The 23,838-nt window shown below is 49.4% G+C and overlaps 2 protein-coding genes across 2 annotated transcripts; one reads left to right on the top strand and one right to left on the bottom strand.

The window, feature by feature from the left end:
- The first annotated feature begins 49 nt into the window (after nucleotides 1–49).
- On the top strand, nucleotides 50–6,844 carry Psmc5 (proteasome 26S subunit, ATPase 5). Its single transcript, XM_041635903.1, has 12 exons — nucleotides 50–132; nucleotides 734–805; nucleotides 4,377–4,446; nucleotides 4,767–4,864; nucleotides 5,010–5,066; nucleotides 5,141–5,371; nucleotides 5,630–5,756; nucleotides 5,847–6,037; nucleotides 6,136–6,234; nucleotides 6,315–6,425; nucleotides 6,539–6,625; nucleotides 6,736–6,844. The coding sequence occupies exons 1-12, from the start codon at nucleotides 79–81 to the stop codon at nucleotides 6,787–6,789; spliced, it is 1,251 nt and encodes a 416-aa protein (XP_041491837.1). The 5' UTR covers nucleotides 50–78; the 3' UTR covers nucleotides 6,790–6,844.
- A 51-nt stretch (nucleotides 6,845–6,895) lies between these two features.
- Nucleotides 6,896–16,604, bottom strand: Smarcd2 (SWI/SNF related, matrix associated, actin dependent regulator of chromatin, subfamily d, member 2). Its single transcript, XM_041635902.1, has 13 exons — nucleotides 16,202–16,604; nucleotides 11,596–11,780; nucleotides 11,400–11,442; nucleotides 11,139–11,261; nucleotides 10,091–10,246; nucleotides 9,591–9,686; nucleotides 9,372–9,473; nucleotides 8,876–9,037; nucleotides 8,616–8,713; nucleotides 8,360–8,495; nucleotides 8,089–8,211; nucleotides 7,907–8,008; nucleotides 6,896–7,836 (listed from the first exon to the last, which is right to left on the bottom strand). Exons 1-13 carry the CDS (start codon nucleotides 16,415–16,417, stop codon nucleotides 7,783–7,785), a joined length of 1,596 nt encoding a protein of 531 aa, XP_041491836.1. The 5' UTR covers nucleotides 16,418–16,604; the 3' UTR covers nucleotides 6,896–7,782.
- Between the last annotated feature and the right edge of the window lie 7,234 nt (nucleotides 16,605–23,838).

Here is a 23,838-nt window from a genome sequence, read left to right as displayed (position 1 = left end):
CATTGACCCGGAACTCTTCTCTGCCAAGTCTCAGGTCCCAAGCTTCCGCCTCCGCGCCTGCGCGATAGGGTAACTTGGATGCCGGCGATCCCTGCCGAGAGAGGGAAGATGGCGCTTGATGGGCCAGAGCAGGTAAGGCTGCGGCGGCTCCGGGAAGGCGGCCACCCAAGCTGAGTGCGTAGTGCGTGTAATCTGAAGTGAGGGGTGGCTAAGAGCAAGGGGGTCGAGTGGACCAGGGATGGGTGAACCACGTCCGACTGGACCCTGCCTGGAACTGGATCTGCTGTGTCAGCGCCGCCCGGGTTGAACAGGACAGGGGTGGATAGAAACTGAATGAAGAGCTAGGCAAGCGGGAATGGCCTGGGGCCGGACCAGGACTAGGGTCCTCCGTGTTGGCTTGTCTGTAGTAGTACACCTTGGGTTTGTATAGCTCTTGCCACAGAGCAAAAGCGCTCCGTGGATATATGACCCCATGAGCCCGTGAGCCTTCGGAGGTAGATGGTAATTGCATTCTTTTAGTAGATTCAAAGGGGAACGGTTAAAACCAAGAACTAAGCCTCTGAATCTGAAATTCGAACACACAGACCTCACCTATCAGATGAGATCTGAGGAAAAGGGAATGAGATGTTTTTTGGCCTTGTTTCTTAAGCCGTATGGTGAAGTGCCCTGGAAATAGTTTGGCTTAATCCCTTAGTAGTTTAGGCCCTTATTTAACAATTACACTTGTCTTCAGATGGAACTGGAAGAGGGGAAGGCAGGCAGTGGACTCCGCCAGTATTATTTGTCCAAGATTGAAGAACTCCAGGTGAGTACAGACACCAGAGGGAGCTAGTCGGAAATGCAAAGTGATGGGTGCAGATTTCCACCGCGAGTGCACTGAAGAGTTTTTTTTCCTATGTTGTTTGTTTGTTTGTTTTTGGATATATGTGTGTATGCATGCATGCCTGTGTACGTTTATGTGCACCATATCTGTGCAGGTGCCTGTGGAGGCCAGAAGAGTGCAGTGCATCCCCTGACTTGAGTTACAGGTGCTTATGAGTTACCAGCCATGCTGAGAACTAAACCCAGGCCCTCTGCAAAAGCAGTAAGCCCTCTTAACTGCTGAGCAATCTCTTCAGTTCCCTCTTTGCAGTTAGGAATTAACAAGTAATGTAAAGAATATTAATAATGTCCTGCCCTTAACACCCATCTCTTTGATTTAGTATTTAGTATTTGAGTAGTACTTTGGGTTGGTTTAAGTTTTTCGTTTTATTTTTATGTGTATGGGTGTTTTGCCTGCGTCTGTGTCTGTGCCACACATGTGCCTGGCACCTGTGGAAGCCAGAAGAGGGTGTGGATCCTCTGGAACTGGAGTTATAGGTTGTGAGCCAACATCTGGGTGCTGGGAATTAAAGCCAGGTTCTGTGTAAGAGCAGCCAGTCTTTGAACCACTGAACCACCTCTCTAGCCCTGAGTCAAGTTTTAATTTAAAGAAAAAGTACCACTGAGTTGGAGTGGTAGGCATACCAGTAATGCTGGCACTCAAGAGGCTGAGGCAGGAGTAGTATTCTGAGTTTGAAGTCAAGCTGGATTACATAAAACCCTATATGGAAAACAAAAGCACTTGCGAGAGTTACGGTTAGCCAAAGGTGTAAGTGGGAATGAGAATGGGTTTGGAAAGGCACAGAGAAAATTTCTGAAGCCCAAGTGCATTTACGCCTATTCTATGTGGTTTACCTTTTCTTTTTATAGACAGTGTCTCCCTGTGTACCCTAAACTGACCCAGAACTCCCTATGTAGATCAGGGTGAACTCAAACTCTACCTCTGCCTTCCAGGTGCTGGGGGGTTTACCGTTTTTTTAATGCTTCTATATGTGATTTCATCACTCAGATGTGAAATAAAGCAGGATAGTAGATGCTATTGCCTATGTGCAGTTTCTTCCTTAATATTTTTTTTCTTTTTGATTTTTCGATGCAGGGTTTCTCTGTAAAGTCCTGTCTTAGAACTAGCTCTGTAGACCAGGCTGGCCTCAAACTCACAGAGATTTGCTTGCCTCTGCCTCTTGAGTGCTGGGGCCAAATGTGTGCCACCACTGCCTGACTGTTTGACTGATTTATTAAAACAGGATCTTATTGTGTAGCCCAGACTGACCCGGAACTCCTCAGCTTTCATTCTAAACCTCCTTAGTGTTGGAATTACAGGCCTGTGCCAGCATGTCTGTCTTCTTGTTTTTCAAGCCAGGGTTCCTCTGTGTGGCTCTGGCTTTCTTGAACTCAATCTGTAGACCAGGCTGGCCTTGAACTCAGAGATCCACCTGCCTCTGCCTCCCAAGTGCTGGGATTAAAGGCGTGCGCCACCTCCGCCTGGCCTATGCCTGCTTTTTTAATTCACTTTTCTAATTTTAGTTTTTGAAATTCTCACTGCATCACATATGCACACACATATTTCCTCCTTCCAGTCCCTCCTGTACACCAGCTCCCCTTGTTTTCTCTCAAGTTCATGGCCTTTTCTTGTTACATGTATGCACACAAATATATATGTTTGTATGTATATATGTATGCACATACATACATGTGTTCCCAAATACATAAATGCAACCTGTTTAGTCTGTATGATGGTGCCTATATGTTTGTAGTCAGTAGGTGTTAGATGACCAGTTCGGGCACAGGGGACTGTCCCTTGGGGAAGATTATTTCTCCTCTCAGCACTCCTCACTTACCCATAGTTCTTTGTCTAGGGTTGAGGCCCCATGAATGAGCTTCCTCCCTTTCCGTGTTAGCATATCCATTGGTGTCATCATTGTTTTTCTGACTTGTTTAGGCAGCCATGTTGATGAGACTTCATGAATGTAGTTCCTCTGGCATTCTAGGAGACACAGTCTGACAGCAAACTTTTTGTTCCTCTGGCTTTTAGAATCATTTGTCCCCCTCTTCCAAAATGATCCCCAAGCCTTGGGTGTAGGAGTTGTGTGCAGATATATAAGTTGGGACCAGGCACCACAGTCTCTTGTTCTTCACATTTTGATTGGTTGTGGTTTTCTGTAATTGTCTGCATTTGTTGCCAAGAGAAGTTTGTCTGATAAGGGGTAAGAACTACATTTATCTGTAGGTATGAGATATTCAAGTGTAGTTCGGGACTGTGCTGTTCTAGTAAAATGATAGCTGTAGGCTTTTCAAGACCCATGGCTTCAACAGCCCAGGGTAGTTGGCGGATTCCCCACCCCTCAACAGGCTCTAAGTCCAGTCAGAGAGCTGTTGGTCGCCACCATGGGATGCATGCCACTATTTCTGTGCTTCATAGGCACCGTAGCTAAGCAGGCCTGCTGGCTGCTTCCTCCCTTGGAAGCTTGCATAGTTCCTTTTGGTGCCGTGAAAGCTAATCCTTGGGGAAAAGGCTTTCAGGTCAGATCCAACTCATGTGCTGTGGATCCTGTGTTTGAAATACATGGTGTCGTTAGCAATAGGGACTTAACTTTCCACCTCTGCGGGTGGCAACCAAGGGCAACAGCGGTCCCTATAATGTTTTGAGAGTCTTAGATAACCCTGACCAACTACTCATACCTAGTGGGGCTTTTTGTTGTTGTTTTGCTCTTTTTTGTTTCATTTAATGTACATTGGTGTGAGGGTGTCGGATTCCCTGGAACTTGAGTCACAGATAGTTGTGAGCTGCTATGTGGGTGCTGGGAATCGAACCCGGGTTCTCTGAAGAGCAGCCAGAGCTCTTAACCACCTAGCTATCTCTCCAGCCCCCTGGTGGGATTTTAACTAATTAGTCTGTGGCCCTTGAGTGGAACATTGACAACCCAGGTGGGGAAATTTCATTTAAACTATATGTGTATTAGTATATACAGATTTTTATGTATTATATATTATTTTATGTAGATAATGATTCCTTGATGACTTTTTCCCTTTCTGATTAAAGCCTCCTGTTTCCCATTTCCCCCTTCAAACCACTTCTATCCCTCTCTGTCACACACACACACACATGTTCCCTTTTTCCTTTCCTGGTTCTTGCAGCCACTCCAGGTTGTGTCCACACGTCTGAAGACTTGCGGTTAGGAACTAATTTACTTTTAACTGGCAGCAGAACTCGGGCTTCCTTCTCACCTGAGGGTCTGCACCACTCCATGTTCCCTCTTCAGAAGCCACTCCGTGAGAAGCTATAATCTTTCTCCATTAGATCCCGTTATTCCTGGACCAGAAGTGGACTAGAAGCCTTCTGTGATAGCTACTTGTGGCTCCTTAGGAAACCTTGGCAGAGAGGACAGGGTCCTCAAATACTGCTGGAGTTCTGAAGCAGCAGCTCAAACCTACCTGTAAATGTCTCAGCCAAGATACAGTTTCCTACGTGCTATTATTGCCTCTGAGTAATGAGATTTGTCTCTTGTCCTCCACAGTTGATTGTGAATGATAAGAGCCAGAATCTCCGGAGACTGCAGGCCCAGAGGAATGAGCTCAATGCAAAAGGTGAGAGGAGAAGGTGGAAAGCGTCCTGTGTTGGTTGAGGCAAGATCTGGTGTTCCCAGCCTTCCATCTTCTGCAATGCTCTTGGTCTCCTCTCAGCCGAAAGTGAGCTCTCCCCTGTTCTTATGTAGTTGTTTCCCTGCGCACCTCTTCAAATATCCACTGTAAACCCCTTTCAAGACCTAAGTTTTCTCTTCCAAATGGTAAAACAGTCTTTAGTTTATGCAGACTAGACTGAGTACAAAGGAGGTGCCAAATGAGAAGCTGGATGACTGGCAGTTTTTATGGTTGTGTTTTGTTTGGTTTGTTTTTTTTCTATTTAGTTCGACTGTTGCGGGAGGAGCTGCAGCTGCTGCAGGAACAGGGCTCCTATGTTGGAGAAGTAGTTCGGGCCATGGATAAGAAAAAAGTGTTGGTCAAGGTAAAACATGACTCCAAAGACCAGCTCATTGCGTTCCCACTCTTTGTGTGTGCCCTTGGCTTGTGTTACAGAAGGTTCCTGTGTTATCCCTGGTTGGGGGTGATGTGCTGACTGTTGAGGAAAATCATGAACCCTTTTTCTTCAGGTCCATCCTGAGGGTAAATTCGTAGTCGATGTGGACAAGAACATTGACATCAATGATGTAAGTGCAGCTGGTGATGAGGGGGAGCGGCACTGCCACGCTGCATCCTGAGACTCCCCCTGCCCTTCATCCAGGTGACGCCCAACTGCCGGGTTGCTCTGAGGAATGACAGCTACACTCTGCATAAGATCCTACCTAATAAGGTGGACCCTCTGGTGTCACTAATGATGGTGGAAAAGGTGCCAGACTCAACTTATGAGATGATTGGTGGGCTGGACAAGCAGATCAAAGAGATCAAAGAAGTGATCGAGCTGCCTGTGAAGCACCCTGAGCTCTTTGAAGCACTGGGCATTGCGCAGCCAAAGGTAAACGTCAGACTTTCCTGGAGGCGGCTGTTTCTCCTTCCTCAGACTAGACCTCCCGAAGAACAGCAACAGGAGAGATTTCCAGAGCACTAAGCTAGCTTGAATACAGTCCGGAATGATATTGATCTCCGTTTTAAAATCCCTCCCCTCGAGCAAGTGATCCAGCACAAGGCCCTCATTTATCGAAGGTGTATATTCGATAAATGAAAGGAGTTGGCTTTTTTTTCCCCTAAGTGTGATGTATCTGTCCCCCTCCAGGGAGTGCTCCTGTATGGACCCCCAGGCACTGGGAAGACATTGTTGGCCCGTGCTGTGGCTCATCATACGGACTGTACTTTTATTCGTGTCTCTGGCTCTGAGCTGGTACAGAAATTTATCGGGGAAGGTAACTTGTGGCTAAGAATGTGACTGTTGAGTGAAAGGGGAGAGGGTGGGGTACGCATTAGCTCCTAATGCCAGGTTGGCCTTCGCACAGGGGCAAGAATGGTGAGGGAGCTGTTTGTCATGGCACGAGAACATGCTCCATCTATCATCTTCATGGACGAGATTGACTCTATTGGCTCCTCACGGCTGGAGGGAGGCTCTGGAGGGGACAGTGAAGTGCAGCGCACAATGCTGGAACTGCTCAACCAGCTGGATGGCTTTGAGGCTACCAAGAATATCAAGGTGAGGTGGCAGAGGCTTTCTGAAAAGCCAGGTAAAAGTGTGGAGTTGGCACACAGGCCCAAGAGTTGTTTGGCTGATTCCGCCCCTTCTTTTCCCAGGTTATCATGGCAACTAATAGGATTGATATCCTGGACTCTGCCTTGCTTCGTCCTGGGAGGATCGACAGAAAAATTGAATTCCCACCTCCCAATGAGGAGGTCTGTAGTAGATGGTGCTGGAGGAGCTCTGGCTATGGAGATAGGGTGCAGGGCTTAGGGCTTTCTTCTTTTATCCCTAGGCCCGGCTGGACATTTTGAAAATCCACTCTCGGAAAATGAACTTGACCAGGGGGATCAACCTGAGAAAAATTGCTGAACTGATGCCAGGAGCTTCAGGAGCTGAAGTGAAGGTAACTGGAAGCTTCAGGGAAGCAGGGCAGTGTAGGGCTTCAGGGAAGTAGTAGAGCCAACTCAGGGCTAAGAGACCCCAGCAGCAGGGCCTCAGCTTCTCTTCCCTGCTTAGGGTGTGTGCACAGAAGCCGGAATGTATGCTCTGCGGGAACGGCGTGTCCACGTCACTCAGGAAGACTTTGAGATGGCTGTAGCCAAGGTATGTGCTTCCACCTTCTTTGCTGCGGTGGCTCTGGACCATGGGTTCAGCTCATGTTTACACAGCTCACAAAGCCCCACTCACACACTCTCTTCTCCCTCCCTCTCCAGGTCATGCAAAAGGACAGTGAGAAAAATATGTCCATCAAGAAGCTATGGAAGTGAGGGTTTATCCTCTGGGTGCATCCCTCAAATAAAGGTCTGTGCGATACACTCTCTAGAACTCTAGTCTGTTACTAAGTGACTGCACTGTTCAATGACCAGGTCTGGGTACCACCAATAAACAAAAGGATTTATTTGGAATTTTCCAAGTTTGCCAGAAATGGCATTTGCCAAGCCTTAGGCCCACCCTCTCTTAAGACCAAGTACAAAGGATAAAAACAATCCTCCCAGCTTTCTCCTTCCTCTCCAGCACGCACACACCCCTACTTTAGCTGGGTTAGAGAACTGGCACATTCCCTCCCTCTGGGAGACTCCACCTCCCCCCTGCACAAGCAGCTGGGGGTGGGCAGCCTCAGGGCATCCCAGGAGATGATGGCGGCTGTAGCCGCTTGCATAGATTAAGAAAAGAAAATAAGGAGGCACCAAGTAGGGCTCCCTGAAAAACCCCCGTTACCTCTGTACAAAAAAAAAAAAGTGGCTCCCACATAGAAAAAACCTGCTCCCCAAATAGTGCAAATACCCAAAGAAAAGGACAAACCAGCAGCAAGGCTGGGCTTGTAGGAATGGCAAAGAACTTTGGTTGAGAAAGGCCAGGAAGAGTCTTAGGTTGGGCCTCCTCTTCCTTGCGCAGCGCCCCAAAGCCAGCCGACACTGGCCCTAGGGTGGAGCCTGTAAACATGCAAACCCAGCAGCCTTTGGTTCGGAAATGTCTGTTACAAAGTTAAAGCACAACCTCCAGCAGTCCATGGGCCTGCCTGCAGGGGCTGAGGCGGCATCTTAGGAACCCGACTAAGCCAATGCTAAAGGTAAGTAATAAGGCTTTGGGGACCAAGCGATGAGGAATCCTAGCACTACATTTATGAAACTAGCTGGGGAGTAGAGGGTGACAGAAGACACCTCACTCCATCCTACATGTCTGCAGCCCCAGCCAAAACCAAGAGGATGGTCTCCTGCCAGGTTCCAGGGCTGGGAAGGAAGGAAGCAATCCCTGAGCAGTTAGGTCAGGCGAATTCCCAGCACCTGTTCCAGTTCCTGCCTTCGCTGCTGCACCTGAAGAAGAGAAAGCATGGCTCAGGCTTCAGCTTCTCAAAAAAAGAAGGCAAAAACGGCAGAGCCTCACCTTAGCAAAGATGTGCCTCCCAACTGCTTCCTGAGCCCAGGGCTGGTGGTAGAAAGCAGCTCGTCTCTCCTCCTCAGGATTCCCAATCACATCCGTGATGATCTGTAAGGGGCAAGGGTAAGTAAGGTGTGGCATAATTCCCAGCCTGCTCTGGGACCACCTTCAAAAAAGGAGGACTATACCTTGAGGTCTCGGCGTTGGGAACGGAGCCATTCTTGGATGAAGTCCTGGGGGTCAGTGCTAAAGCTAAGCATGAAGTCCCTCTGGGTCTTCAGCTGGTTGATGGACTCAATAGTCTCATGGATCTGGAGAAGAGGTGCAAGTGTCAAATTGTACTCCAGCCCTGGAGACTGCTCTTAGATCTAGGTCCAGAGGTGCCTGTCCTCAGTGTGCTATGTGGAAATGACAGATCAGCTCACCCTCACTCAGCAGCTGTGGAGACAAAGGACTAACCTTGACATCAAGAGAGGCAATCTCCTGCTGGTTGGTGGTGGAGGCCAGAAAGTTGCTCATCTGGGCCTTCAGTGGGTCATCCACCTCCACATCAATGTCGTAGCAGGCTGTCTTCTTCTGATCATTAGGATCCACACTGCAGGCAGCAAAGGAACGGAAATGGAAACATGTACATGCCAACCACCAAGCCTTCTATGAGTAAAGTTTGAGGCTGAATTCTGTTTTCAAAGAGCCATCCCATTTCTCTTCTGTTTACCTAATGACATGATTGATAACAATGGGGTCTGGATGCTGCAGCAATCCAGCCAGCTTCATAGGAATCTCAGAGAAACGGAGTCGGCCACAACTGAAGATCTGGAAAGAGCATCAAAGGCATGGTGATACCTGAGGGCACGGGGGAGTAGCCTATTCTAGGGCCAGTAGACTGCAGTCAAAAGCTGACTAAGCACTTGCCCACTAGGGTTCCAAAACAGAAGAGCCAGGGGTTAAGAGAACAAGAAGGTGGACCCAGCTGACCTGGCGGAAGTAACGATTGCAGTTGATGTACTCCCGCTCGTGTCCGTCCTGCAGCTGGTTGTGTTTGATGTAAAGCCACAGCGCTTGCATGATGGCAGCCCTCGTCTGTGTGTGCACTCCCAGTAGCCTTGCCAGTCGGGGGTCCAGTTTATACTGAGGAGGCTGGGGACAGACAGGAATAAAGAAAGGTTCTTGTGCAGAGACAGAACAGGAAGGAGTCAGAGTAGTGGCTCTCAGCCTTCCTAATGCTGCAACCCTTTAATACAGTTCCTCACCATAAAATTATTTTCATTGCTACTTCATACCATAATTGTTACTGTTATGAATTCTAATGTAAATATCTGTGTTCCAGCGGTCTTAGGCAACCCCTGTGAAAGGGTTGTTCGACCCCCCAAAGGGGTCATGACCCAGATTGAAAACCACTGGGTTAGAAGAACCTGCTCCCCTCCCCTGCATGAATCCCTGTGCCTCTCCACGTGACGCTGGCATCTGTCACCTGATGATCCAGCATGAGCAGGAGGGTGCACTTGACATTGAGGTCTCCTGGTCGTTTCACTTGAAAGCCATCTGTTTCTTGGGTGGTGGGCATCCGATGCCACTGTCAGAGAAGAGGGGTGCAGAGCTTATCATTAACGGCACTCAGCCAGCACAATAACTTTATGCTCTGTATCCCCTGGCAGCTCATGTCCCTCCCAGGCTCTAGGACCATTCTCACCTCCACCAGGTGGTTGTCAGGCCCATACAGCTCCTTGTCCAGCTCGATGACAAGGCTCTTGAAGAAAGATGAGAACTTCCTCTTCTGTTTGCTGGGCTGGGGATGGAAAGAGCTGTGAGATGGGTGTGCTCCAAATTGCTAATCAAAAGGGAAGACAGTTCAGTCCTGGAGCTCAAGGCAGTGGTAGGGAAAAGGCTCTCCATTAACCCCATACCAACCAGTGACTGAGTAAATCCAAGACACTCTACTGCCATCTACAGGAAAGCAGTAATAATTACAGATGTTCATCAAGCTCTGTGATGGAGCACTTGCCTGTATGTGTGAGGTCCAGGGTTTGATCCCCAGCATAGAAACAACAACCCCAGCAACAACTCTAAGCTCTAACTGGATACAGATGTGCCCTTCCTAGGGATATTAGGATTTCTTAAAGAGTACTCACGTCTGCCCACAGTCTAAAGTCACACCCACCTCCCCTCCCAACACCTTCTTTCCCAACTCACATCATCCAGAAGTTTTCCCTCCACTCGAAGCTCCCAGGAAGCCACCTTGTCTGCTGCTGGGGTTCCCCCAGGGGTCCCTGCAGTTCCTGCATTATCACCATCTGTCTTGCTGGGGCTGAATGTATTGGAAATATAGATCCGAAGTTTTCGTTTTTGCTGAAGAGGAAGAACAATGAGCTAGAGGTGGACAGATGTGCTGGAAACCCTATCATGTTTTCTTAGAAATAATAACCCTTGGAAATTGGTAGTAGTGGTGTTAGCCTTCAAGAAACTCAACTTTGGGGGCAAGGGGAGACACACTGGTGGATTACTGACGGTGCTAACACCACAGCTACATACAACATGATACCAGGCAAATCAGACGCCTCTGGAGCCAAGGACATGGCTTAATACAGCAATATATGAGATTCGCATATGTGAGGTTGTAGGTTCTAAACCCCCACCCCCATTTAAACACCCACTACAGTCCTTTAATACCTTAGTCTCCTAGAAAGCCTCTACCGTTCAGGGGACTGCTCTAGATAATTAAAGAACAAAGAAAGACAAGGAAGCTTCTTTAGGGATGGGATGTGAAAAGATAGCTACTCTGTCTACTCTCGGGTAGCTCTCGTGACCCGGAGCTGTGAGATTTACATTCTGAATCATCAGCCACATACATACATACATACATACATACAGACAGACAGACAGACATGTATACATATATAGTTGAAACAATTCTCATGCAATGGTTTTGCTACTATAGTAAGTACTCACTACTGTGAATTATTTTTCTATTTGCTAGTATTCTATATTTATTTAAAACATAGTGGTGGGCACAATGCTTGTGATCTCAGAGCACTCACAAGGCAAAGGCAGGACTGAGTTAGTGGCCATACATAGCAAGGTATCATTTGAAAGCATACTAAATTGAGCTGTGCTCTACTGGGGGACCGCTCCCTGCTGTGGGAAGTACTGCTCTAGCCTAAGTAGATGAGCCCTGCTCATCCCTGGAAAGCAAGGCCAGGGAAGAAAAACAGAGTTTGAGAAGACTTAGGGTAGTATATACCGTCAGAGGCTTTTTGATAGCTTCTTGGATCTCCATCCGCTTGCGAGCAATGGTCTGGTCCAGCTTCCTCTCAAAAGCTAAGAGATCCATGTATGCCTGAGACTCTGGGACAAGCTCCCGGATCTGCAGATTGAGAAATGCAATGGCTTGCTTCAACCAGCTCTAGTTCTGCCATCCTCCCTTCCTTCCCTATTCCAGGATTGGGGAAGATAGCCTTCAATCCTGGCCAACCAGAGGTGGGCAGGCCTCCTAAGCACTCACTCGCTGAGGTAGAACCTTATCTGCCATCTTCCTCCTCTTTAACCTAGTAGGAAACAGAAGCCCATTTAAGAGGGTAATACTCCAAACTCCCTGTCTTCAAAACCCTCTCCCAAATCACCAAGAGTCTCCTTGGGGTCAAGGTAGAGGGAACCTGTTAGCACCAGTGATGAGCTAGAAAGGCATGAGAAAGTCTTACCCTCGGCGCTGGGCAGGCATGGGGGGCTGGGCCTGAGGCACAAGCAGGCGTTTTCGGAATGGATCCATCATGGTAGGTGGCATGCCAGGTCGAAGTGGTGCAGCTGTGCCAAATGGGGAGCCAGCTGGAGGTCCCACCTGCAAGCCAGCCATGGGCATCCTGCTTCCTGGTGACATGCCAGGTCGCTGGGTAAAGTGGGGCAATGGAGGTACACAAGTCAGTGGCAGAGCCCTACGAGGTCCATAGCCCATACCCTCCATCTCTCTCGCACATGGGGAGACCTGCTAAAGACCAGGAACAAAGGGGAACAGGCGCCTGAGCCCAGCGTGTAAACCACACCTGCCCCGCCCCTGCAACCGCCCTGGCAGCCGTGCCAACAAATGAGGCAGCCAGAGTCCATGGGTGGGAGGGAAGCACCATTTGCAGAAAGAAGGGCCAGGGGAATTTTAGGACTTATCACCACCTTTCCAGCTTCAATATGCAATGTCCTGCCCCCTGGGATGAGAAGAGCCAGCTCTGAGTTATTTATAGAGACTAGATGCCCCACAACATTCTCGCTCTTCCTTTCCCCATCCTGAAGGAAAAACACTACTTGGGTGATCAGGGGCAATGCATAGTAACATAGGGGAATATAGGGGGAATCAAACAGTCTGATGGGGACATGTCTAGTGGCATGGCTGGGGAAAAAGGCAGCTGGTGGGATATCAAGCCGTAAGACAGGCAGCACCCCAGGTGAGTAAGTACAATAGGATGGCTTGGCCATGTCACAATGTGTAGGGATGGCCCCGGGAGAGTACAGACACCATCTGGTCACCATATGGCCCCTACCACAACCCGGACCTGTGCTCCCCCCCCCCGCTTCTCTCTCACACTCTTCCCTACTGCCATGACCCTACGTCTATGTCAAAAGACCCCCCAAAAGGAAGTTATGGTTCTTGGGTGGCTTTGGGGAATGAGGGCAGCAGACATCTGGACTCTACCAGTGGTCTCGGCACCACCTGGAAGCCAGGCTGCTCGTGGTTCAACTTAACCCTAACCACCCCAAGCTTCAGAATAAGATTGTCCTGGGATGCAAGGAGTAGAATAAGGGTCACCAGCAACAATCTGGGTGACATAAGTAGCTTCTTGGTTTCTCATCTAAAGCCCAGTTCTCTAACATTTCTGGGAGCCCTCCACTTCCCAACTCCATTCACAGGGCTGCTGCCTGAAAGGCCTGTTTGGCAGCTCTGCCTTGCACACACTGTCCCTGGCAGCTTCACAGGGCTGGCCCCAGGGCCCAGGTTATGCAATCAATCAGTACAACCAGACAACCAGGCCAGCCTGGGTGGAGATTCACACCAAGTTAAAGAACACCACCCCTCAGCATCCTGTTGTTTTGGCAATTTCTTTATCCAGAACTAAACCCATGTTCCCAACAACAGAAGGTCAGATTCATGACCACTAGCAGAAATGACGGGAAAGAAACACGACCCAGAGACAAAGGGGAGAGCACAGGAGCAGGGAGACAGGAAGCATGTGGCAATTGAGGAGTTAAAAGTGGGAGACCTGGGGCCTCAGAAGTCCTGCCACAAGTCTCTCCTCATCAGGAAGAAATTCATCAAAGCTGTTGAAAGGCAAAAAGACAGGCTATTTCTCTGCCCTAATAAGCCAGAGCCAGAAATTATAGAAGGGGGAGGGGAAAAAAAACCCAGGATAACCACAGCTGTTAGACCCCCCACCATCATACAAGACTTGAGGTTTTCCTAGGGTAATTGCAGATATAAGCTGAGGTGCTCCAGTCCCCCAAGAAGCTCTCCACTGAAGTTCATAAATCCTGCAGTACTCCTGAGCCCTCCGGGAAACCCCAAAATGAGGCAGCCCAGGCGGGCCTAGAATAGGCCCCACCCAGACATCTGCTCCAGACTTCTGGAGCTCGGGCTTCAGGCCCCCAGCTCACCCAGGGCCTCGGGGGAAGGCTGCTCACAATTCAAGTCCCAGTTCCCCCTTGCCAAGCTCTACACCTGGGCTTTGAAGAGCCAGAAACTCCTCCCACTTAAAAACTCAGGGTTAGAAAACAAGAAAGTCACAGCCACAGAGTCTCAGCCTTTCTGCCTGCCCACCCCACTATAGGAGTGGGTGAGCCTGGTTCAGTCCCCTAGCCCCCAGAATGCAGTAACTTCTTCTACCTGGTCAAACACCCCACATTCCAGACTTGATCCTATAACCACCGAAGAAGGCTAGGCCTGGTTCTGCCATCTCTGGGCTAGGAAGCTAGGGCGCAAGGAAGCATGCTCTGCTCTGACCCAAAGCCTGTTAGCCCTGATCTTCCGGATGGTTGTCTGGGCCTAAGAGCCTCATCTGGAGAACGTACCCTGACCCTATGAACAGAACCCAGCAATAATGCACAGTAGGTTCTTTGTTTTGTTTTTGATTGTGGTGTTAAGCCCTTCACCTGACTGTACTTCCAAACTAGAATAACACTCTAGAGGTAGCTGGGCCATTACTTTTATTTTGACAAGCTCCCCAATATGCCCTGCTTGGGCATGCAAATTCCTGCTCTTCCTGCTCTAACCAGGAGGAAACCCTTTGTCCTTAGACTACAAGCCCTTTAGGAAGCTAGATACCTGGACATGGAAAGAAGCAAGCAGAAAAAAAAATTTAAAAAGAAGTAAGCAGTGTTAACTGGGTTCTCCTTACCCCCTCTTTCCCCTGCCCTTTCCCAGAGAAAGATGAGGAGGAAGAAGTTGAGAAAAAGAAGATGATGATGTCAACCTGGTTGGTGTGGGATGACCAGTCAAGGCCATCTTCTTCCTCACACCTAGAAGCCACAGCTCTCCATCTGGCCACCCTGGCCTCAGCATCGGCCCAGGGCCACTCTCTACAAAATATGGAGGAATCCACCTTCCCATCGTCATAAGGGTCTTTCCCAAGGGCATATGTTCTATCGGCTGTGTGCCAAGGAAACTGGTCTGCATACTGAGTTATGGGACAGCCAAGACTTCATAGAGAGAGGGTTAAAAAAGCAAGCACACAGATCTCCCCTAGTGCCTAAAGAAAAGGAATCTTCCACATCAGTTCCAAGCAAGCAGAGGCTAGGGCTAGAATAACTGATTTGGGACTCATCAGTGATCATAGGCCCATGAATCTCCAAAGAGAGCACGGAGAAGATAAACTCCAGCTAGCATCCTTGGGACCAAGTCTGTCTCTGCCATACCCGAACTCTTCATTTTCTGTTGAGAAATGAAGAGGAAGGGGTTTTGGCACTATTCCCACCCCATCCCTGGCTAGTTATCTCCTTAGAAATTTGGTTCCTGGTGGAATATGCACTCTACTCTACGAGGACCTATTTCTGAGGCTTCTACCTCGAGACACCAGCAGAGGACAGAGTAAGCTAAGGTGCACACTTTCTGACATTAGTAACAGGGCACTGTGGCACACAGGCTGAGATGCATATGGCCTTATCAAGAACCCGGAGAATAAGCAAAAGTAACGGAGTGGTTGGGTGTGGTAGTGCCTGGCTGTAATCCCTTGAGAGGCAGAAAGAGTTCAAGGCCAGCTTTTTGGCTACACAGAAGCCTGGGCTGCGTGAGACCCTGCATTAAAAAACAAAGAACAAAAGTGACAAGGATGTGGGAAAAGGACAGACACAATCTCAGGGCACTCTGGAAAAGGGGTGTAGCTCACTAATACAGCAAGTGTCTGCCAAGTGCAAAGCCCTGCCTCAGTACCACGCTCAGCACCAAAATGCAAAAGCAAACCATAAAGTCCTCAAACTTTCTGGAGCAACTTGCAACCAGAGCATTGGGGAAGGAAGCGCCCCACATGCAGGGTCAAGCTAAGTCCCCAGTGCACTGGCCACAGAATCTTGTTCCATACTCCTTAGTGGCCTTTGAAGCTGCAACCTGAGACTGCTCTCTTCCAAGTCAGAAGGGTCAGGGCAGCACCCTCTGAAGCAGCCGCTGCCGACTCCTGCAGCACCAGAGCCCCAAGACTCCAAAAGCCTCTCTGCTCCTCCAAACTTAACCGGATACTGACACCAAGAAGAAACTCCAGAACAGAGCGTATCTAGAATATTCTGTTGCTGGAACTGGGCCTTCTTCAGACCTGGCCGTCTCTCGTCTAACCTGGAGTCATCTAGGGCCCCTCTCCTTAGTCCCCATGTCGTAGGAAGCCAGGCTTCCTTCCTCCTCAGCCAGCAGCTGGGAGCCATCTCAAGACACACTAACGCTCTGCCAGTTCCAACTAAGAAAAAAAAAAAAAAAGAGCAGAGGCAGAGTCGCAGGAGACCGAAGCCAAAGAAATGAAGGATAACCCTGTTCCCTAATTTTCTCACCATATCTCGGCTCACCCCCTAGCCCCGACTCTGGGATCTGCCTTGGACTTTTCCACGAAGCCTACATCTTTAGTTGCTCAGAAGCCGTGTGCTAAGAAGCCCCGGGACTCTTCTAACTGCTCAAGCCAGCCCTCCACCGGAGAGCCTCTCTCACCTTTTCCCCGACACAGCCACTAACCGAGGGACCCCGCAGTGTCCCCAGGGCCGCCTGTGCAGGGGCTGCTCCTGCCCTGACCTGAGGCCCGGGGAGACCGAACAGGCGCCCTCGCGCCGGCGCCCGCCAGCCTTCCTCACCTGGTACTGCGCCGCGGGGCCCGCGGGGCCCATGGGGCGGAAGGCGGCGGCTCCCGGGACCCCCATGCCTCCAGAAGGCCCCGGGCCTCGGAGAGCCGGGTTGGGCAGCATTCCGGGTCCCGCAGGAGGAGGCGGCGCACCAAGGGCCGCGGCAACGGCGCCGCCGCCGGGGCTCAGCGGGGGCAACGGGAACCCGCCCGCGCCACGGCCCGACATCGCTCTGTCCCGTCCCGCGGTGCAGCGATCCGGACTCCGGGCTGTAAGTGTTAAGTCCGCTCCGCGAGCTGCGTTCCGCGATCCGGGACTTTCCGATTTTATGGCCGGGTTCCGGGATTTTCTATTCCAAGTTCGCCAAGTTCTTCACGGACCAGCTTTAGGAGCCGCTGCCCCTTGGGCTCCGCTCCTGTCGGGGAAACTCCAGATCCAGGATGTGCTGCCAGCCCGCCGGCCTCTCCCGGCCCCCGGAGGTTTGACCGCCGGAGTCCAGTTACCCAGAGGCGGTAACGAACGCCCAGCCCCGCCCTGCCCGGGCCTGCCACGGCCCGCCCCCTCCCGGCAGCCCAATCGGGAATACCTCTTCAAATCCCGCCCCTCGCGAGACCCGCCTCAAGCAGGCACCCTTCATAGCAGCCGGCCTCAAAGCCCCGCCCTTTGGGACCGCCTTTTTCCCCTCGGAGGAGCGGGAGCGGAAGCTGCACGCGGAAGCGCTGAGAGAGGCGCGGGGTCAGAGTTCAAAGGTCACACTCGTAACCCCCCCCCCCCCCCCGCAAGTAGTAGTAGTTTGCTCCTTGCTCCGCAGTGTGGCTGCCTCCGCGAGATACCCGGTATACCCCTCCGAAACAGTTCTGGCGTTTTCAACCTTAAAAACAAGAGATCTGGGGCAGAATACCCGCCATCAATTTTTGTTTGTTTTTGTTGTTGTTTTTCAGGACATGGTGTCTGTAGCTTTGGAGCCTGTCCTGGAACTAGCTCTTGTAGACCAGGTTGGCCTCACAGAGATCCGCCTGCCTCTGCCTCCCGAGTGCTGGGATTAAAGGTGTGCACCACCACCTCCTGGCTTTTAAAGAGCACATCCCAGAGTCTGAGGATGTAAGCCAGATAGGATATCTGGTGTTTACTCTCCATCACATCACCAGTACCCCCTACCCCCAGAAACTTACATTGGTTGCTCAGCGCTGCCAGGGACATGAGTGGCCCCCATTTGTGACCCAGCTGGGTAAATGACTTGGCCCAGCTCAGAATTCTGTTTTATTTTGTTTTTCGAGACAAGAGTTTCTCTGGGTAACAGCCCTAGCTGTCCTGGAACTCACTCTGTAGATCAGATTGACCTCAAACTCACAAAAATTTGCCTACCTATGCCTCCCGAGTGCTGGTATTCAAGGCGTGCGCCCACCACCACTGCCCAGTCAGTACTCTTAATGGCAGAGCTCTCTCCCCAGCCCTTCTAGCAAGATCTTCAAGGGGGCGATGACTAGCCCACACTTTTAAGTAGGCCCGAGAGAGGCTTTTTTATGCTAAATCCTCCGACTCGTGTTTTTATCCCCAACCAAATGATTGCTTCCTTGCTTATACTAACAGCTCCAGTCCACGGCAGTCTTCTGTCGTTTTTCAGAAGCTGGCTTCACTCTGTACCCTGTCACATCCCTTTCTGTTATTTTGAGATAGAGTACTACTATATAACCTTGTAGCCTGGAACTCCCTATGTAGACCAGGCTGGCCTCTTAACTCAGAGCTCCATTTTCTGAATGCTGGGATTAAAGGCCTGGATTCCAGCACAGCCATCTCTCTTCATATTCTTTTCTCAGCTCCTGCCTCTTGGCCATCTGCGATACTCTCTCCTTTCTCCCCAAAAGCCGTCAGTCTGGGAACAGGCCACTAAAATTATGGTCCCTCCAATGCCTGCAAGGTAGAAAACTAATGTCCACTTCAGCCTCTGTAACTGCAATACCTCTCCTGGGGACAGTGGAGAATCAGGCTCCTCTGGGAAGGTATTCCAAAGGGTCCCTGCCAGCTTGCCTTCAGCCCAGAACCTTATTTCAGTGTAAACCACCAGGAGTACAGGTACAGAACCCTCAGTAGGAAACTACCTCTGTGGGCAAGAGGCAGGTCAGGGTTACAAGTCCCAGGCCAGCCTGAGCTCTACAGCAAGACATTACTTAAAAAATAATTTAAAGCCGGGTGTTGGAGGCGCACACCTTTAATCCCAGCACTCGGGAGGCAGAGGCAGGTGGATCTCTGTGAGTTCGAGGCCAGCCTGGTCTACAAGAGCTAGTTCCAGGACAGGCTCCAAAGCTACAGAGAAACCCTTTCTCTAAAAACCAATAATAATAATAATAATTTAAAAGATGCCAGGCAACGCTGGTGCATGTCTTTAATCCCAGCCTTTGGGAGGCAGAGGCAGATGGCGCTCTGTCAGTCAGTTCAAGGCCAGCATGGTACACATAGCAAGGTCCAAGTCAGCCAGGGCTACATAGACCCTGTCTCAAAAAAAAAAAAAATACTGTCATAGACCTGTATTGTAGATGAGAATTGTAAGGGTTTTTGGTTTGGTTGGTTTTGGTTTTTTGGTTGGTTGACTGGTTATTTGGGAAGGGGGAGTTCATAAATACTTTATGATTAAATGTGAACAATGACATTAGGTCATCTTTACTTCAGTGCTGCAAGGCAGTTTCCTAATATTATCTTCATTCCACAGACGTGTTCTGAGGACGCATCCTTTTACACACTTAGAGAGACATGCAGTACCAGCCCAGCATGCGGTCACACAGTTCTAATCCCAGCACTCAGGAAGCAGAAGCACATGGATCACTAAGAGTTCAAAGCCAATCTGGTCTACAGAATGAGTTTCAGGTCAGACAGAGAAACCCTGTCTGGAAAAATCACACACACAATGGAATGAATGAATGAATGTCCACAAGATACCACAGAGAAACAGAAACCTTTAATGGATGTAAGGGATTAATAAAGACTTCTGAGCAGTACAGGATGAGAATCAAACCAGTGTTACTGAAACATCGAGGGTAAAATAAAAACCACTTCTGTGATCACAGCCTAACAGGCAAGTGATCCAGAGTGTAGAGCTTGCCCATGGAGGACGCTGGTGTAAAGGCCTGGTCTTCAGGCCTAGGAGCTCAGCCTCTTAGCCTGGAATACCACAAGAAACTTCAATGACGTCACTTGCTTCTGGGCTGCAGTGACAAAGAGAAGCTGATGGATTTGGAAAGACTTTGGGGAGGAAAGGATGACCTGTAGTGTTTACAGCGTTGCTTCGGTTCTTCCATCAGAGTGGCTGCCAGATGTTTTCTTCTGGTTTCTAAGCTACCGTGTCGTTTCTGTAATGCTGCTTTGCTCTGGGCTGGAGAGGTAGCTCAGCTGGCAGAGTGCTTGCCTAGCACGCATGAAGTCCAGGGTTCCATCCCCGGCACCGCATAACACTGGTGTGATAGCACGCTTGTAATCTCAGCACCTGGGAGGTGAAGGCAGGAGTGGAGGAGGTTCGATTTCATTATTGGCTTCATAGTGTGTGTAAGATCCTGTTTCCAAAAAAAAGAGGGGGGACGCTTTGCTCAAAGAGCGTGAAAGCCAAGCATGAGTGCAAGCGAGTCATCTCCTGCCAGGTCAGCAAAGGTTGACTTGCTATTGTGTGGAGCTACGGCTTGCTGTTACCGTCCTAGCATGTTCTTCATATCATGTAATAGCATCAGTGTTTGGCAGTAGAGAATCAGATAACACACATGAAACAGTGTTATCCAGCCACTAAAAAAGGATGCGGTAGGGCCGGAGAAATAGCTCAGAAGTTAAGGCTGCTTTCTGTTTGTATTATATTTTCCTAATGCTGTGACAAAATGTGGTGACCAATACAACTTATAAAAGAAAGTGTTTGACTTGCCTTATGGTTTCAGAGTCTGTGATGGTGGGGAAAAGGCATGGTGGCAGGAACAGCTCACATTTGAGCCAAAAGTAGGGAGAGAGGCACACTGGTAATGGTTGGAACCTTTAAACCTGAAAGCTCACTCCAGTGTCACACCTCCTTCAATAAGATCACACCTCCTAATTCTTCCCAAACAGTTATTTCAATTGAGAACCAAGGATTCAAGCATTAAAAAATCTGGCTGGAGAGATGGCTCGGTGGTTAAAAGCACTGGCTGCTCTTCTAGAGGACCCAGGTTGGGTTCCCAGTATCTGTATGGTGGCTCACAATCTTCTATAACTCCAGCCCCAAAAGCTCTGACACACATACATGGTATGCTCATATACACACAGATGAAACATTCATACATATAAAACAAATAAGTTTTAAACCCACAGAACTATATAATGCACAAAATTTCAGTGTAAACTACACCTTAACCATAACGCATGAATACTGCTTCATAAATTGTAACAACAAGACAACACCAATAAAGGATGTTCATAATTGGAAAATTGGAAGGAATAGGAAACTCTCTGTTCTTTATTTCTGCACATCTAAAGCTGTTTTTAAAAAAAAAAAGTCTAAAAGCAGAGGGGAAAGGAAGCAATGAGTCTCATGGCTACAGCCAGTTCAGAGCACTCTTACAATCTCTTGACGTCAGAGTCTGGGGCACAAGTCTACCATCTGTTCTCCCATACAAGGTAGAAACTGGGCATCACTGTGGTTCGTCCCTGGTCACGTCTCAGAGCCTCCAAAGGTGGAGGAATCCATACCCAGAGCTACTGGGGTAATTAACAAGAGCCCGTGACTGCAGGGGCGCAACTGTGCAGGGACCTCTACTTCCTCTGGCTTCCATTCTGTCCTAAATACCCTTGCTGTCTTGATTGCTATCTCTAGCCCTCTTTTGTTACTGTATCTAGACACACTCACCCCCTCATCCCTTCAATGACCCTAAATCTCTACCTCCAACCCCCAGCCCTCCTCAGGGCTTCTGATCCATATCTCCAGCCCCCAACAGACACTCAAAAAGCCACTTAAGCCCACGTGCTCAGAATCAGTGTTTTGCTGTCATTATATTGGCCACCTCTCATCTGTGTCTGCCCTGGTGAAGAGCACAAGGACACGGAGAGACGGAGAGACGCCAGGCGCATTCTGCTGGCTAGTGACTCCTAAGGATGTAACCCAAGTAACTGAGCAGACACAAAGACTACAACCAGGAAAGCCTGGGGCACCTACACCCTTGCCACCTGCAATCATCTTCCACTCCTCTCTCTCCTTCCCCCCTCATCCTGTGTTACTGAGTTCTGTGCTTTACCAAATCTTTTTTGGATCCTTGGCGTGTCTTCCTTCCCATTCAGCTGTTCCACCCCTCCCATTGATTATCCTACCCAATCCTCCCTGGCATCCCCCTGACCCCCAGACATCAAACCAGAGCACTTCCTTCCACTAATGCAGGTGCTCTCACTTGTCTTCAGCAGGGAGCCTCAAAACGTGTTTCTCTGGCTTTCTCAGCAATGGCTCAGGAGCTTTGAGCTGAATTTGGGATAGGAGAGTGGGGTGCTTTCCTCCTTCCCTTCCACCCCTACTTTGCAAGCAACTCTGCCTTGCTGTGTATACTGAGTGACCACAGGGTCTTCTGTAAAGGGCCCACGGTTCTAGACTGTCTAAAAGCCACTACCTTAAGGAAGAGCCTGTCTAAATGGCTTAGTGTGGCGTGGTTGACTTTACTATCTGTCCACAAGTAGCTAGCTTTATTTTCTACCAACTGCCCAAGTATCCTCCTATCAGGTCACGCTCAGCTCACCTTCCCTGAACACACCTCATTTCTTACTTGTCATAGCTGAGGTTTCCTTTCGTCTACAATTCAGTAGAAACTGTAGCTCCTCAAAGAGAGGCTTTGCGCCTGCCATACCCCTCTAAACCATATGTGGTACAAAACTAACCCAGTTCATATTCATTAAATACATTCTTGCTCTTCTCAATTCTCTGCGGGGCAAGCATCAGTTTATCCTTCAGGGCTAACTCCAATGTCACTGCCTCTGGAATTTTCCGTGTCTTCTTATCCCCAACCCCCCCAATGGCCATCCTCACCGTCTCTGTCTTCTAGGCTTTTCTGAGCACTCAGGGAGGGATGTAGGAATGGGGGAGGGGAGGGGAGACAAGTGGTGATGTATGCCTGTAATCCCAACACTTGGGAGGTAGAGGCAAGAGGATCACCACAAGGTCAGTTTCTGGAACACTGGGAATTTGAGAGCCAGTTTCAGACAGTAACAACACATACACACACTCATACACACACTCATACACACACTCTAGGGTCAGTGGGCTAAAAAGGACATTTTGAATCTTGCCAAAGTCCCATTGAATTACTATCTGGCACACATACCCTGGGAGAGGGAAACCAGACAGTAGCTGGGGAGCCCGGAATTTTGAGGTAAACTCAAGGTCTAGAGTTCAGGAGACACATCACTCAAAGCAAGACTGGAGTAGCCTAAATTCTGCATTCAGGTGGAACCAACAGATGAACAGCCAAGGGGGAAAGATTTTCTTTGGTTTTGTTTAAAGATCCTTTCTTGGGGCTGGAGGGATGACTCAATGGTTAAGAGCCTTACTGTCCAGGCGGTGCTGGTACAGGCCTTTAATCCCTGCACTCAGGAGGCAGACACAGCCTGGTCCGGGACAGCTAGGGCTAGGCATAGAAACCCTGTCTCGAAAAACCAAAATAAAATAAAAAGAGCACTTATTGTTCTCCCATAGGACCTTCAGTTCCCTTGAGGTGGTTCACAAATGCCTATAACTCCTCCAGAGGATCTTGTACCCACTTCTGGCCTCCGAAAGCATCTGTATACATAAGGTTTACACCACCCACAAGCCTAAATAAAAATAACTTTATTTTAAAAGATCCTTTCTTTACAACCATCATTTCTTTTTTATTTAAATCAGTCAATCAATCAATCGGAGTCTTACATAACACAGGAGGGCCTAGAACGCCCCTGTAGCCAAGAAATGATCTTGTACTCATATTTCTCTTGCCGCCACCTCCCACAAACAAGGATGACAGGTCTACACTACCAAGCCTGGCTCAGCAGCGATTGTCTTGAGTCAAATCTGTGCTCTCTTTGAAGAGGGAGCAGGCTTCCCTACTCTTCTGTCTTTTAGAACCCATCCTGTCTTTAAAGCTACTTGTTGGCGCGTCTTTTCTCAGCCAACCCTGTTGAGACTCTGCGTGAGCGTCACGAGTTTCCGGGCAGATCTGGGGACTCCTGGGAGCAGCACCTGCGCAGAGCACCCCCTCCAGGAGCGCGGACCCAACGGTTGGAGCAAGCGGCGGTTTCGAGCGCGGTGACTACCGCAGCTCTTGTCTGCGATCCCCGAGCATCGAAGAGCGGCCAGTGAGACAAGAGGGACAAGCGGACAGCTGCGACTCAGTGAGGATTTGGGTCCTATTTGGTTTGCTTGGGTTCCTGCTGGTTTCTACCAGTGAAATCCAGTAGAAGATCGGCCGGTGGGGGAGTTCGCCAACACGCCTGAAAGTGTGTGTTTCCCCCATATATTTTAAATGTTTTAGATAATATCTGTCTTTAAATGCCTCACGCCCAGTTGTGTGCACGCCCCTTTCCCAGCTATAGGGAACCTCCTTACCAGCCTTTTGTCCCCCATCCAAGTGCTTGTGCCCGCACTATTAGCTTATATTTTCTTTGGTTCAGCTACTGGTAATTGCTGA

The sequence above is a fragment of the Microtus oregoni genome, unplaced genomic scaffold (genome assembly GCF_018167655.1).
Source record: "Microtus oregoni isolate MIOR12 unplaced genomic scaffold, Mior012 000048F_ref0000485, whole genome shotgun sequence".
Classification (NCBI taxonomy): domain Eukaryota; kingdom Metazoa; phylum Chordata; class Mammalia; order Rodentia; family Cricetidae; genus Microtus; species Microtus oregoni.
Note: the sequence above shows the minus strand (reverse complement) of the source record. Positions and strands in the feature narration are given on the sequence as shown.

What these genes read in the sequence shown, in the direction of transcription:
- Psmc5 (XM_041635903.1), top strand. Translation starts at nt 79, where the DNA reads ATGCCGGCGATCCCTGCCGAGAGAGGGAAGATGGCGCTTGATGGGCCA. An exon ending in CCAAGATTGAAGAACTCCAG is followed by an intron (nt 806 to 4,376) that starts GTGAGTACAGAC and finishes TGTCCTCCACAG; the next exon opens with TTGATTGTGAATGATAAGAG. An exon ending in AGAAAAAAGTGTTGGTCAAG is followed by an intron (nt 4,865 to 5,009) that starts GTAAAACATGAC and finishes CTTTTTCTTCAG; the next exon opens with GTCCATCCTGAGGGTAAATT.
- Smarcd2 (XM_041635902.1), bottom strand. Translation starts at nt 16,417, where the DNA reads ATGTCGGGCCGTGGCGCGGGCGGGTTCCCGTTGCCCCCGCTGAGCCCC. An exon ending in ATGCCTGCCCAGCGCCGAGG is followed by an intron (nt 11,443 to 11,595) that starts GTAAGACTTTCT and finishes GTTTCCTACTAG; the next exon opens with GTTAAAGAGGAGGAAGATGG. An exon ending in GTTATCAATCATGTCATTAG is followed by an intron (nt 8,496 to 8,615) that starts GTAAACAGAAGA and finishes TGCTGCCTGCAG; the next exon opens with TGTGGATCCTAATGATCAGA.